This window comes from Coffea arabica, chromosome 1e, assembly GCF_036785885.1.
Source record: "Coffea arabica cultivar ET-39 chromosome 1e, Coffea Arabica ET-39 HiFi, whole genome shotgun sequence".
NCBI classification, from domain to species: domain Eukaryota; kingdom Viridiplantae; phylum Streptophyta; class Magnoliopsida; order Gentianales; family Rubiaceae; genus Coffea; species Coffea arabica.
In genome coordinates, this window is record NC_092311.1 from 4,930,069 (window position 1) to 4,945,034 (window position 14,966).

General features: G+C 34.5%; 2 protein-coding genes across 2 annotated transcripts; both read right to left on the reverse strand.

Annotated features, from left to right (window-relative positions):
• Positions 1 to 5,977: 5,977 nt before the first annotated feature.
• Positions 5,978 to 14,614, reverse strand: LOC113698454 (disease resistance protein RGA2). Its single transcript, XM_072052300.1, has 7 exons — positions 11,240 to 14,614; positions 10,594 to 10,668; positions 10,295 to 10,506; positions 8,145 to 8,356; positions 6,765 to 6,839; positions 6,444 to 6,668; positions 5,978 to 6,323 (listed from the first exon to the last, which is right to left on the reverse strand). The coding sequence occupies exon 1, from the start codon at positions 13,333 to 13,335 to the stop codon at positions 12,082 to 12,084; it is 1,254 nt and encodes a 417-aa protein (XP_071908401.1). The 5' UTR covers positions 13,336 to 14,614; the 3' UTR covers positions 5,978 to 6,323; positions 6,444 to 6,668; positions 6,765 to 6,839; positions 8,145 to 8,356; positions 10,295 to 10,506; positions 10,594 to 10,668; positions 11,240 to 12,081.
• On the reverse strand, positions 13,568 to 14,356 carry LOC140015645 (putative disease resistance protein RGA3). The gene has a single exon (XM_072068377.1). It carries the CDS (start codon positions 14,354 to 14,356, stop codon positions 13,568 to 13,570), a length of 789 nt encoding a protein of 262 aa, XP_071924478.1.
• Positions 14,615 to 14,966: the final 352 nt, after the last annotated feature.

The following is a 14,966-nucleotide window of genomic DNA, read 5'->3' on the forward strand; positions in this document are numbered from 1 at the left end:
CCAGTTTTGTGGGCACTTGGCTCTTTCTTGATATTTTTAGACAAGAGTATTACTATGGCTACCTCTGGCATTTTTTTCCTCTTCTTTTTTTTTTTGTGGGTGATTTACAAAAACTACTTTTTATTTTGCATTTTACTCTGTAACGTTATTTTTTTCTCACTTTGCTTAAATTATGAAAAAAAAAAACGTAACTAGCACACGGTCTTTTCCTATCCTAAATTTCATTACCTCTCACCAACGCTCGACAATTAAGTAAAACGTTGGTTCTTATTTTCATGAAATTATTTTCTATTACAACAATAGAGATTAAGAGCTTTTCCTTTTAAATTTTATCTCTCTACAATTCTGACTATTGACAATTGCTAACTGGCTTAAAACATGAAGGATTTTTGCTTTTTCATCATCAACAAATAAGAACCTTCAAGGAAGATTTGGTCTAGTGGTTAAAATTGAGACTTAGGACTTCAACATTCTGGATTATAATCTCACTTCCCTCTCCCATTTCTTTAACCCTATCCTTTTCCTACTAGAAAGAAAATTTAGAAAAAGATAAGGACCAAAGAAAAAGGGCACCACTGTCAGTTTCATATGGAGAAATATCGATCGGAAAAAATGCTTTCTTGTTTGACTAATAAATCTCTGATTGATACGCATACATGTGACAGAAATCTTTCCCTTTTTTTTTTTTTTTTTTTTTCGAAATACGGATAAGAACCAAAGAAAAGAAGCACCACTTGTCAGTTTCATATGGGGTAATAATATCGATTGGAAAAAATAAGGGTTAATTCCACTTTGTCCCCCCAAACTTTGAACGATTACCCACTTTAGTCTTTAAACTTCAAAATAGGACACTTAAGTCCCTAAATTTATAAATACCTCTCAATTAAGGAAAATTGTTAACAGAATCCTGAATGCCGTGATGGTCGAAGTGTCCAATTTTATAAGAGTTTAGGGATTTAAGTGTCATATTTTATAAATTTAGGGACTTAAGTGTCCCAATTTATAAGTTTTAAGGACTCAAGTGTCCCATTTTGAAGTTTAGGGACTAAAGTGGGTAATCATCTAAAGTTTGGGGGGGACAAAGTGGAATTTACCCAAAAAAAAAAGGTAATGTTTGACTAATAAACTACTGATTGATACGCATACATGTGATAGAATGTGTTGACTTAAAAGTCAAGGATATTTAAGACGTAACTATCATACCCGGTAAAATACAGGATGAGAATAACACGAGATATTATACATATGCATATTATACGAGATATTTTTCGAAAGTACGACTAAACATTCGGTATAAAAATATGTGTTTGACAAAATTATGGATATAAACTTATATGTCAATAATACAAAAATATTTGAAAGTTACGGATATAGTGAGACGTTTTTCTCACTATGCTACTTTAATACCAATTTTAAACTTATTTTCTCACTATAGATTTTGTTACCTTATTACTTAAATATGTATAATGCTACAGTTATTATGATATATGTCACTCTTATTTTGTATATAACACATAAATATGTCACTATCCTTACTCAAATTTTATAAGAATTTTTAAAATTGAAGTATAATTTGACGAATATAATAAGTTAAAATTTTATTACATATTTTAGATGATCAATTGAAAAGTATGAGTATTTTTCAAAATATTTTTAAAATGTATGAAATACAGAAGTTCTTTTTAAATATACATATAAATGTGTATGACACGAGTATAATATAAGTATTTACTAACTATGATACCTGCCACCAAAAATATATATCTTATGAGTGATGATCCATTTGGAAGATTTTTAATATTAATTACTATAATATTTTATGATGATGTAAAAATAATTGAAAATACGCTTAAAGACTAATAGAAAACAAATTTTTAAGTAAATCATATCCAAATGAATATCTTCTGACGATAGCATATATGTAAAACCAAATGATAATATCACATCAAAAACCCTCCTTATGCTTTATATACAACCACTAAAACTATTCAACATTTGAATATCATGACAATTGCAACCCTTCGCCCTTCACAGGGTAGCTCGTTTGGTCACGGTAGTTTCCTTAAGGCCGTTGTCCAGCCACCCGCAAGGGTTCGAGTCCTGTGGTTAACGTGTTCGGGGGGATGGGGCCTCTCTTTCCGGATCGGAGTGGGATTAGTCGGATCCCGTAAGAATTGACCCGGACACCCACTCCGTCAGCAAAAAAAAAAAAAAAAAAAGACAATTGCAACCCTTCGTGATTTATCAATGTAAAATACCATTTGCAAGTATTAAGCTCATCATTTCTTTGCATTCAAAGTTGTAGAAATATTGATTCCATACATAAAACACGACGCCACTTGTATTGACTTGAACGAATAATTCCAACGCCTTTTATATCAAGTTAAGAATAATTGAATTCTATCAACTTGATGCCATTGAATCTAAACAATTTCCAAAGTCTTTGGTGCCATTTATTTTCTTGCCACCTTGCCGGAACTCAAACGAAGATTATCTTAGCTCAGGGGCCATATCTATTGTCCACTTGTATTTGTTTCTAGTCATTTTCCCCAAGAAGCTTGGTGGGTTTTCCACATATCCACGTTAGAAGTAGACCTTCAAAAAAGTGCAAAACAGCTTACTTTTGAGTTATGCTGATAACGATTGAAAGAAGATGCATTTAACCGGGAACAGGACATGCATGCAGTTAAAGCGTTTAGCAATAATAAAGAGGTCCATTACGATTTTCAAAAAGATGAATGCGACTGATCATCTGGGAAACACGAAAGTCCATGCGTGAGGAGGACCATAGTGGCAATTGGTAACTGTGCCAATTGTTCTTTTTAGTATCACTGGCAGCAAAAAAACAAAAAAAAAAAATCTATAGATTATTTGAAGACGTATATCGTTTGTGTTATTTACTTTAATATTTTTAATATAATATACGTGAAATAAAAAATAATCAAAAAAGATTGGAACATGTCTTTAGCAATTAATCAAAAAATTTTCTGAATAATTTGTTATCCGTATAGAGCCAAGAATTCTCAAGTGCATACAAAGCACATTTAAAAGTATTTTTTTTCTTTAATACTGGTAGGCATGTCAATAGGCAAGTCTTAACCAAACTCAATTTAAATCCATCATGATTTTTATGAGTTTGAGTCTAAGTTTTCAAATTCAGACCTTACTCAGACCTAAAATCTTATAAAAATCCTGTAAGGGTGTTATGCGGATGAATTAGTGGCGAAGCCACGTGCAAGCAAGTGGAGTCAATTAACTCCACTTAACTTTGGAAAAATTAATTTTTAGTCTTAGAAAATTTAGAAAAATTTAAAGTTGTATACTAGTTGACCCGTTAAATTTTACCAAATTCTATTTTTTGTATATATTGACCCCAAATAATTGAAACTTTATTATTCTTATCATCACAATAATTTGAATTTGTTTGAAGTTATTTATTGAAGTTAGTTCAAGAATAAATTCTTCCAAAATTTCCAAAAATAAAGGATGAACTTTCTTGAGTGGAGTGGGAAAACCAATTCTTCAATCCAATTTTTTCAAACTTCAAAGTTTCAAAAAACAAGAAATTTTCAAGTGGATGCTAAATTTTTTATTTACAATACAAAATTAAGTTATCATGATTTTTATTTGTAATAGGGTAAAGATAAATTTCTTAAAAGAAACCCATAGAAGATTAAGTTGATGATATATAGTTCGCAAATTATTTTTAAAAAAATCAAGAGCTTTAGTTACTTACATTCAAAAAGATGTATTAACAAAATTAATAATGAATTGATTTTGTAATGTTTTAATAAAATGAGTACTCCAAGATACAATTATAATCTGTATGTAATGTTAGCAATTTCTTTTCTTCACAAAAAATAAGTTTTACTGTACTAAAATTTGACCCCACTTACTGTGGGGTCTTGGCTCTGCCCTTGGGCTGAATAGAGTTTGTTTTTATATAATTCAAATCTAGATACCTAAACCTACACAAATGTGCTGTTTAACTATTAGTCAATAGATTTATTGTAAGTCTGTAACCATGTTTTATTACCAAAGGAATATTTTTTATATAAAAAACTATTTTGACACTGCTAGCTTTTATTTTATTTTATGTAAAATGAGTTTCAAAGATTAATTCCCATATGTAAAGCTTACATTACATAATGACACATATTCAAGGACACATTTTGGTGGGGAAGGAGGAAGAGCAGCTGGCCTCCCCTCTTCCTCCCCACCCCTCCCCTCGCCCCTAAAAAAAAATTTAAAACCTTTACTTTATAGCGTAGGTTTTAACTAAAAAGTTCATAATTTTATAATTCTTGCCATCTCAAAAACTTAATATGTTTATCCTTTTTCATTTTTGCTGTACAATTGCAATTTTTTCTTTTTAAAATTAAATATTCTATGAGATAAATTAGGTAAAGAAGTGGATAAGGAGCGTAGAATTTGTACACAGATTAAGGGACTAAGAACAAGAATGATGAATAAGGTAAATTCTAAAATTTTAAAAGATCAACTATTATATGTGAAAGAAACAAGTATAATAAATAGAAGAGTAAATAAGATGTGAGACATAAGTGGAAGAAGGAACAAAATTTCAATTTAACGTTGCAGTTATTTAGAATCTAACTTTTGGCCTTTAAGTCTTTTTTTTTTTTTCCTTGGGAGCATTTTCAATTGATCAAAACTTTCCCGTGAAACTGTAATCTCCGATAGTCTTTGTTGAAAAAAATTCCTTTTAGTGCAAATCAATTTTAAATACGTTAAAAGATAGTTTAGAATACAAAGTTACACCGTTATTCTTCTAATTTAGAAGAACTTAAAGAAACTTGAGAGTTTTGACATCTATAATTTTTTTTTTTTGAATTCAAGGAGAGATTCCGAATCTTACAAGGGAAAGGGAAAGCAAGGATTTGAAATTCGAACTAAGGACCTCAAAATCACCGGCTAATATCGTTCTCTTTATCAAACTTTAATGTTCACTCCCTCCCTCCTAAATAAAAATCCTGATTTCATACCTCCATATATTTACTTTCACTGTAAAATGAAAAAAGTTGAGGAGTTTCATACAACTTTAATTTAATTTGAATGTTGGATGTAGATGAAATTTGCAGAGAAGCTAGCTGATATAACTCTATTGTCATGCCCCATATCCGGAACATAATACCATCATATCCTGTAGCTAATCCATAAGGCACAAGGAACGAAACTAAACAAATTTAAATTCTGTCAAATATCGAATACTATTCCCTACATAGCAGCCATTTCCTTCAGAGCCAAAGGAGATTAAATTTCACAAGTTCATCCAAGGATCTAACTTATAATCAACCATTTCTGAATGCTTACATAACTAGCAAAAATCGAACATCAAATACAAATTCTCATTCCTTTGGTACAATCGTCTCCCCAGGTAGAATTAATGACTGAGATCTCTGACTGCAACCTGCAATCAACTTGAAGGTGCAAAAAGATAACTCTCCAGTCCTTAGTGTCCCTGGAAGCAAATGTTTTAAAACTTCAGATATTTTGCAACTAAATCATCTTACCGTACAATTTTTATCACCTCATGTTGGACAGATTTTAAAAAAATATTAGTAATGTTTTCACTGGAGTATATTGTCCTGAAGAAACCAAAGGCTAGAAATAAAGTATAATATCATTGTCCATCATTTTGACTTAAAATCCCCTTAAAGAATATTTCATTTTTCAGTTTACCCCCTAACCTTTAATTTTGCTCACTTAACCCCCTTTAGGACAAAATTGCCCTTGCATTATTTTGACTTTTCATTTAACTTGTTTTCCTTTCTTTTATTTCCTTTTCTCTTTCTTCTTTATTTAATTCTTCCTCTTTCCCACAAAAATTCACCTTAATGATTGAAATTAAAAAAAGAGGAATTGTAAAGATCTATCTTCTCCTTAAATGATTAAAAAAATATTCAAATCACTTTCCTAAAATACAATTGTTTTCCTTTCTTTCCATTGAGTCACGATAGAATCCACATTTAACTGCTACCGGAACACCAGCCAGTTTTAACTTCTGACGACGAGCAGTATGCCAGAGATATAGCAAATTGAGTTGCAGAACAAGTAAATCAGCACCTCGTTATTGTGACTACAAATTGCTGAATCGTTTGGACAGTTTAAAGGCAACATACCCACAATGGGAATCTCAGCCCTTGACCATTTGAGGCACAGAGCAAAAGAGAATGCGTCCTAGATGTTACTATCTAACTGAAGCAGGATCTTATTCAGCAAGGAATCATAGGACTTTCAAAAAGTAAAGGCAGCATGTAAGAGCCATCGGCGAGGTTCCCCATTGAGTTTTGGGCCTACTATCACTGCAAAGCACAAAAACTGAAACTCAAGATGGCATATACCATAGAACAAAGCTAATGGAAATTTTCAGATCATTGCAAATTTTTGTCATTGCAACCAGAGCACCGAAAGAAGAAACTTACTATAAAAGAAAAGCAACCCACAATCACAAAAGGCAGAGGAAGCTTAAGAGCCTTTAACTAGGTGGATTCACTAAGAGCAGCAAGTTGCAACAAGTAGACTTGACCAACTACCGAAATGCTTCAAAACATCCTGCTTAGACTTGACCATGTTGGAAGATACTCCACCAAGTTTTGTGCAACTTCATTGCATGAACGGTAAATCTTCCTTGGCTACCTCAACAATATCTTCACAATGACGATTTCTTTTGTTTTACATGTAGCATATTAAAAATCAAAGCGATTAACAGTCAAGATTGAGCAGTGACGTGTATCTACAATTACCAGAATTTTGAACCAAAACGCCGAAGTTTTGACCAAAAGCTGTGAAAACTCCTTGATTGACCATTGTCTTCATGGCTAGAAAATCATAACCGAGAAAAAGTGAGTCAGAAAACCATTATTTAGAGACCCAGAGCTATTACTAATCAAATGATTCAGAGAAGTATGCACATGCATTTTCAAGAGGTAAAAGTTACAGAGAAACAAATTCATCCCCTTAGAATCACAAGTTCAAAGAGAGCAAGCTGACTTTAGCAGTAATATTTTACAATTCTGCAGAAGCAGATACGGAATATCAACAAAACTAGACTGCTAGTTGTTAATATATGTTGATGGGGTATTTGTAGGAAATGCAGGCAAAAAAATTATTCAGTTCCAGCCATATATACGGTGCTGAAGAAGCTTCACGATTCTAACCAATGTTCGTCTAAGCAAAGAGACCACAAAAATCAAATTGGGAAGTATTGAAGAAAGGAGTGTGGCCAGAATTGCTGGTCTAAAGAAATATGGAAGAGGGTTCACAAATTTACTGCATATGATATGTAAACTAAGCTGTAAAGCGCAATTTCAACAGGTGCAAGGTGAGAGAAATCATTTAAAGAGACTGAGCTAATCTTAGCGATCATAATGTACAACAGATCAGCTGATATACATGATAAACAAAGTAAAGTCAATTCTTAATTTCTTCCACAATGTTACTGGATTAGTTGATTTGCTTCACTTCTGTTTTATGCAAAACTTGCATTGGTAACCCAGAAAATCTAATGCATTTGGTTATTAACTGCTGAAACAATATATTAACTAAAGCTTCCGGTGAAGACATGGAACGATTTCCTGTTAGTGGTAATGTTATGATTTATGAAGTACACTCTGACTTTCAATCATGATACAAAAACATAAGAAAGACACCAAAATCATGGCACAAAAACATAAGAAAGACACCAAACAAAATTGAAAAGGACAGCTTCATGCAATTTTTCCATTTTTTGTGTAAGATTTAAGAAACTACCAGCATAAGTAAAGATTTACTCAACATCATATAGACCAAGTAGTTTTGAGATGGATATTGACTCTGGGATTAGTGTAGTGGCTACCGTCCGGGTCTTGAGGAATAACAATGAATCTTAAAGTAACAGCATCATTCTAGATATACTATGTTTAACTGCAAAAAGAACAGGCAAACTCACAAAAATCAGGTTGTATGTAATGGAGCTAAGATACAACTTCAAGAAGGGTGGTAGGCAGCTTGTGGAGGCCAACTAACAGACGATAAGTAGTCACAAGAAAGACAGACAATTTTCTGCAACTGAATTGCAGCTAATTTGAGAGACAAGCAGTCTGAGGCAGAAAACCAATTGAGGTTCATAATCAGTGAATTACTACCTCATATCATGACCGACAGTTTGACGGCACAACATTCACAACGTTGATCTCAAACTTTGTCCATCTCAGTCACTAAGAAGCAAAAGAGAGTGCATTCTCTACAATTGTCACCAGTTTGAAAATGATGTGGTTGAAGAAGGAATAACAGCATATTGACAGGTATTGAAGTAATTAAGCCACCGAAGTCTCCGAGGAGATTTGAGCCTAATACACTGCAAAATAGAAAACTTAAACTCGGGACAACGTAAAAAACATCATAAAGCTAACAGGAAATTTCAGATGATTGCACGACATTTCTGTTCAACAAATCTTACAGAAAGCTTAAAAAAAGGCTTTTGTCTTTGTTTTAAAACTTAAATTAGTAAGCAAATATGAAATCCTTCTTCTCAGTTCACAGATACCAAGTAGTGTCATGAAAATTGTTCTAGTTTGTGTCCAAAACTCCAAAAAATGAAAAGAAAAGTGGCAGCCAGTAAACATGACAGGCATAGACAGCTCAAGAATCTTCATGAAGGCGAATTCCTAGAGAGTAGTGACCAATTATTACTATTTGATGCTCAAAAGTTTAAATCATCACAGTTAGACTTAACTTTTCAATAAATGATAATCTACTAAGTCTCTGGAGCTTCATTGCAGGAACAACACTATTTTCCTTGGCAATCTCAAAAAATGACTTGAATATGTCCCTTTTTGTTTTGTTGGTTTTAGTTAACAAATTGAGAATCAAACTGCTTAAACTTCAATATAACATATTTAGAGAAGAAAGGTTGAGTCACAAATTAGGATAATTTTAAGTGAAAAAAAAGAGTGGTATCATAGATTACCAGTCCCTTTGCCAATACCAATTTAAAATCAAGGGGCAGAGAGAATTTGTGGATTGACCACTGTAAAGTTGAGTCGAATCCCATCACTGAGAGACATTGTAGAGAAGATCAAATCTCAGATGGTTCGCAACAAGATGACAAGATGACAATTCATTTTCAAGAGGTGAAAGTGCAGAGCAACCATTTTGTCCCATATAATCTCCACTTTAGGAATCAATGTACAAATCACAGTGGCAGACATATATGGTGAGCAAATAAAAACTGCTACTTTTTATTGAGAGATAGCAAAGGCATGAAACTCAGTGCAAATAGTAGTAAGCTATCATATTATGCATAGCCATCCTCACCAAATAATATGTTCTTAAATATTGTAATCTATAATTGAGTTAGAAGTGAAGTGGATAATGTGACAAAACCAAAATATCAAACTGCTCATCAAATATATCCTTTATATCTGGAAAAAGCCAAAATTATACCAAAAAGAATTGATTGGATTATGAACCGAGTCTCTCGGGGAGGAACTAGAAGTGCCAAATGTGAGGCGTGATGCGTACTTTGTGTGCTATGTGTGTGTGTGTGTGTGTGTTGAGTATGTATTGTGAGTGTGTGCTGTGACATTTTACCGAGTGATGGTGTTTTCTTTGCTAATAGCAGTTAAACGTTTTCAGGCTACCTAAGACAAGCAAAGTTCAGCAAAGCAGACTTCTGCCTTCAACAAACTAAAGTGCAATCAACAATTTAGATCTCTAATTGCAACTTATGATCAAATTGAAGGTGCACAATTGAATGCTCTCAAATTCCTGCTATTGCATTGCTAGACAACATCCTTGGAAGCAGATCCTCATAAGCTTTCAAATTTTTGTAAATTAAATAATTTTAGTTATCATCTCACATACTTCATAAGAGTTTCATTGGAGTATGTTCTCCTATAGGAATAAAAGAATCTATAAATTAAAAAGTCTAAAATCTCTGTCTGTGGTTGCTAGTTCACAATTTTTTGTGCTTGGACATAGTTTCATTTGAGGCTTTACTCCATGAATATGTTGCATTATCTTTTCTTTTTTTACAAGCAAATCAATAAGTAAATAAAATTTTCACAGTAAATGGTGGTGTGTATTCCTGAGTTTGATGAAAGCCATAGATTTTAAATCTCAAGAAATCTTGTTCCTGCATTATAATTATGAAAACAGGAAGTTCTATTACATTTTCTTGAGCTGGGAATCTTACAAATTTGAGTTTCTTTTGTTGCTTTTACCCTAAAGATAATGAGCAGGTAATAAGACTTGATACTATGTACGTATATTTTCCCGGCTTAGACATGCTAACCTGCGGATAATTCTTGAAAGTTAGCAAAACCTCTAATGGTCAATCTGTTTCTCTAGTAATGATCATCAAACTGTAAATAAGGATCATCAGAAACTCCTGGTGATGATGGCTCCCCAAAAACATCCGATAATTTGGGGCAAGAATATTTTCCAAGCAGCTCGTACAGGCCAGCTGATAGTCTTGAGCAATCAAAAACACTGACCGAAAACTTTCTGCAATTAAGTAACAACTATTTTCAAAAACAAGAAGCCAGAAAAAAAAAGAGAAAATTTGTAGTAACATAGCAGGTAAATTCTTACTTCTAGATCTGGTGACTGAAACAGCAGATTGATAGTGTGCAAACTCCGACGATAAGGATATCAGGTGTTGGCTATCTGAGGCAGCAATACGGAAGAAAAGAGTGTCATCATAAACATTTCTGTCCAAGATACTGGCTATGCAATTCAATGAGTAATTAATAGCCAATGGAGATTTGAGCCTAAGATCATTGCAAAATAGAAAATTTGAACTCAGATATTATGCAGGGAACAAGAAATCTAACAAGACAATTCAGATAATTTCGTGAAGCTATTGTTCTGTCAATCCTACAAAAACAAACCGTGGAACAGAATATGAACTGAGTTATAGCAATACATCAAAGCACGGAATAGAATAGGTGCTTGGTTTCATGCTAATTGATGGTTACATGGTATTATGTTGTTAGGAGCAATTGAAAAGCACCAATATTTTGGACCTGGTAAGAAATGCTAATGCTGCATCTCTGAAAGCTAATAAATAGGAAGAGAAAAAGGGAGAAGACAAAATTGTGAAGAATAACCATAGGGACATTTTAGTTTTTTCACGAGAAGGTTAATCAGAAAGGGGGGTGACGAGAAGGCAAATCTTAAAATGCCAAAGAAATTGATTATAAGGCAAATTAAGAAAGTAGGTAAGAGGCAATCTTACATGATAGAATTTGATTTGAAGATGAACTGTTAACCAGATTTGAAGATGAACTGTTAACCACTACTGATGTCTAGGTATTGAATATGAGAAACCTTGGACCACTGGGAGTCAGGGCCACTACTCTGAGGAGTGCATCTTTCTTTTAAGAGAGGAGAACAAAAAACCCGCAAATGCTTTAATTTGGTGAGGCGTCTCATGGCATCGTCAGAGGGTAAATGTCGAAGCTTTTTGAAATCAGATAAATCCAGGTACTCAAGAGCTGTAAAGTTTCCGAGCCAATCTGGTAGAGCTTCTATACCTCCAAAGTCATGTAGCGATAGTGATATGAGGGTGGTCAAGTATTGGAGCAGAAATGGCAGCGAATCCATGTGTGGCAACCCATATAATTTTAGTTCACGAAGTGTTGATGATGAATAGGAGGAGGATATCAAACCAGACCAATCAAATTCATTGTAAATTGAAGAATTTTCATGATCATTATCATCTGAGAAGGGACCAATTACAAGGCAGTTTAAGCTGGTTAGGAAACCAAATCCTTTAGGCGTCATACTTGTTTTCAGTTTGGGACACCGGTATAATTCCAGCTCCAAAAGAGAAGGCGTCTGTTGCAAATCAATTGGAAAGGGGATAAGATTCTTGCAACAACTCACACTAAGCCTTTGGAGAGAGGTACAAGAGTGTAATATGTCACCGAACAGATCTGTCAACCCACTGCAATCATAAATCACCAGCTCCTTAAGAGACGTAAAGTTTTGCAAGGGAAGGAGTTCTCTGCATCTAGAGCAGTAATTAAACTCCAAACTCACTAACTTGGGGAGTGTTGTTGGCAAAACCATTATCCATCAAGGAAATTGATCGCCCATAAAGCCTGAAATTGCCAACTCCTCCAAATTTGGGTGATGTCGAAGGCCGTCTAACACATCTTCTTCGCCGTAGTTGTCGCCTTCTCGATCCCGGCCCCACTCAAGTCGTAAGCTGAATAGATTTATCTTTTCAGATAGATTTGCTTCCTCACCTCCTTCTTTACCCTTTACTAGTTGAAGATTGCGTATCACCAATCTGCCTTTGAGGTTTTTCAAGCATCCAAGCTCTCCAATTTGTCGACCCTTCTCTTGACCCATGTTAAAGAACTCTAGCGTCTGAAGGCAAGTCAATCGTCCCATATTCAGTGGCATTTGAAATTTTTCATTAGGATTGTAATAGTGGAGATGTCTCAAGTTAATCAAATTGCACATCCCCTTTGGAAATTCTTTTAGATCAATGCATTCACTTAGCCTCAGTGTCTGCAAATTATAAAGTTTACAAACAGATTTTGGCAAACTTTTACCACAGAAACCAAAAAATTCAATATATCTCAAATGTATCAGTTTGTCAATTGTGATTGGTAGCTCCTCATTTTGGGCACAATACAAATTCAAAACATACAAGTTCTTCAATTTCTTTAACATACCACCACCAAATAAGTTAACATACCATTTCCGTAACATGTGATCACCAAACAAGCTATTCCTTATAAACAATGTATGAAGCGAAGTTGATAGACTTTCAAGAAGTTTCATTGTGTGTTCTCCAAATGAGTCTATTGCAAGGTAACGAACTTGAATACTATTGTCTACTAATTGAGTCTCTGAGTTAATGACTTTAGTAGACTTTGACACTGATTCTGCAAGGTCATGCACTAGATCATGCATCTTATAATATGTTCCCCGAACATGGCTTGTTTCTTCAAACAATGAACTTTGCAATAAAATTCTCAGATAATTCATTCCAATTTCCTCCATCATCATTTGGCTGTTGACATCTGCTTGGAGGAAGCCTTCTGCCATCCAAAGTTCGATAAGCATATTCCTTTCTACCCCAGTATCCTTGGGAAATGTAGAACAATATGCAAAACATTTCTTAATGGATGGAGATGGTAAACAATCAAAACTCAAGTTAAGTATTTCCATGACACCATCTTCATCTCCACTCAAAATTGAAAGCTTATTCTTCAAAATCAATTGCCACTCCTCTTTTCCCTTCATGCGCAATAAACCTCCCATTACACTTGCAGCTAGTGGTAGACCACAACATTTTTTTATAATTTCCTTTTTCATGACATGCAATTGTTCGGGAATTTCTCCATCTGCAATGGCTTTCTCTGTTAGGATAGACCAACAATCGTCTTCAGATAGCTTTCCTAGCACACAAGAATCATGTGTGGCCACAATGGATGCAATTTGTTGTTTACGAGTAGTCACAATACACCAATTTCCATTAGTTGCATTCAACCCCAGTAACGAATGTAAAAAATCATCCTACAAGATATGGCTTTCGGTCCAGACATCATCAAGAACAAGACGATATTTTTTTTCCCATAAGTTTTTTTTGAATTTTCTTGACGATGACATCCCTACTGGTCATTTCAACATTTCTTCTCTTGAGTGATTCTAAAATCATTTTGAAAAGCCTGGTCACTTCAAAATCGTTGGACACACAAACCCAAATTTTTTTCTCAAAATGGCTATCAACTTGACGATTGTTGTAAACAGATTGAGCTAAAGTTGTCTTTCCCAATCCACCCATCCCAAGGATGGGAATTACAGAAACTGCTTTTTCTGACAAGCTTAGCAAGGTCTCGACTAGACTTGTTTCATCCTTAGCTCTTCCTACAACATTATGGCCAACAACAGTAGTAGATGGGGGGAATGTTTTCCCCTGATTTCTGACCAGCGGAAAATCACTGGCCTCTTTATTGATCTTATTCAACTTCTTGTTGATGTCCCTAATCTTACAGGCCATTCTCCATCGGAAAACAATATTAATGTCAGAGGACAGGATGAAGGAGCGTACCTTGTCCACGAGTTGGCAACGAAGAACTTCATAATTCAGCTCGTCCAACAAATTCTCAGCATCAAACGCCACGCCTTCCAGCCTCCGAAGCCACAGTTGCACGGCCTGGTTATACGTTTGCTTTTTTTCCGCATCAGAAAAGACAGCTTGGATCATGGCAACAGATTCTCTCAGGGTCTCCAAATCCTCCTCCAATTGGAATAACTTGCCAATTCTTTCATTGGCAAGGGAAAGTGTCATCTCCAATGCTACCTCTATTGTGGAAGAAAAAAGTGCATTAGCCATTCTTTTTGTTCCTTGGGTATAGTCTTCAGATCAGAATACTCTTTTTGCAGTGGAAGGTTTTAGCTGCAGCTAGAAGCAGCAACGAACTGCTCTTAAACTGCAGTGACAAGAGTTATGAGGATTTTTTGGTGCAGTGCTCCTTTGACAAACAGGGTCGGATGCTTTTGCAACGGAAGTTGCTTGGCAATTGTCAGTTGAAAATATAGTCGTTGCTGGGATTCTGCATCTGTTTTTGATCCACATTCCACATGCTTGGGCCCCCTGGCCGATTAAAATTGCACCCAAGAACGACAAGAAAGTGAGCTGAATAATGAAAGGTTCAAAATAATTTTTTTATAAATAAATATAAAAGAAAATGACAATCATAATTGAGACTGACAAATCTCACTAGTTGATCCTTGGGACATCAACATAGTATTAAATGACATCTAAATTGTTGATCTTTGGGGTTCAGATTTAACATATATGTAACTACACCTTATTTTGTTGGCTTTCTGCAAGGGGTTATGCTAACACCGTGGCTTAAAATCCTTGAATTTATGTACCATCCAGAGACCTCAAAGTCCTCCATTTCCATGCTAGCTATTTTCCCCTTTAGCTAATTCAGAAT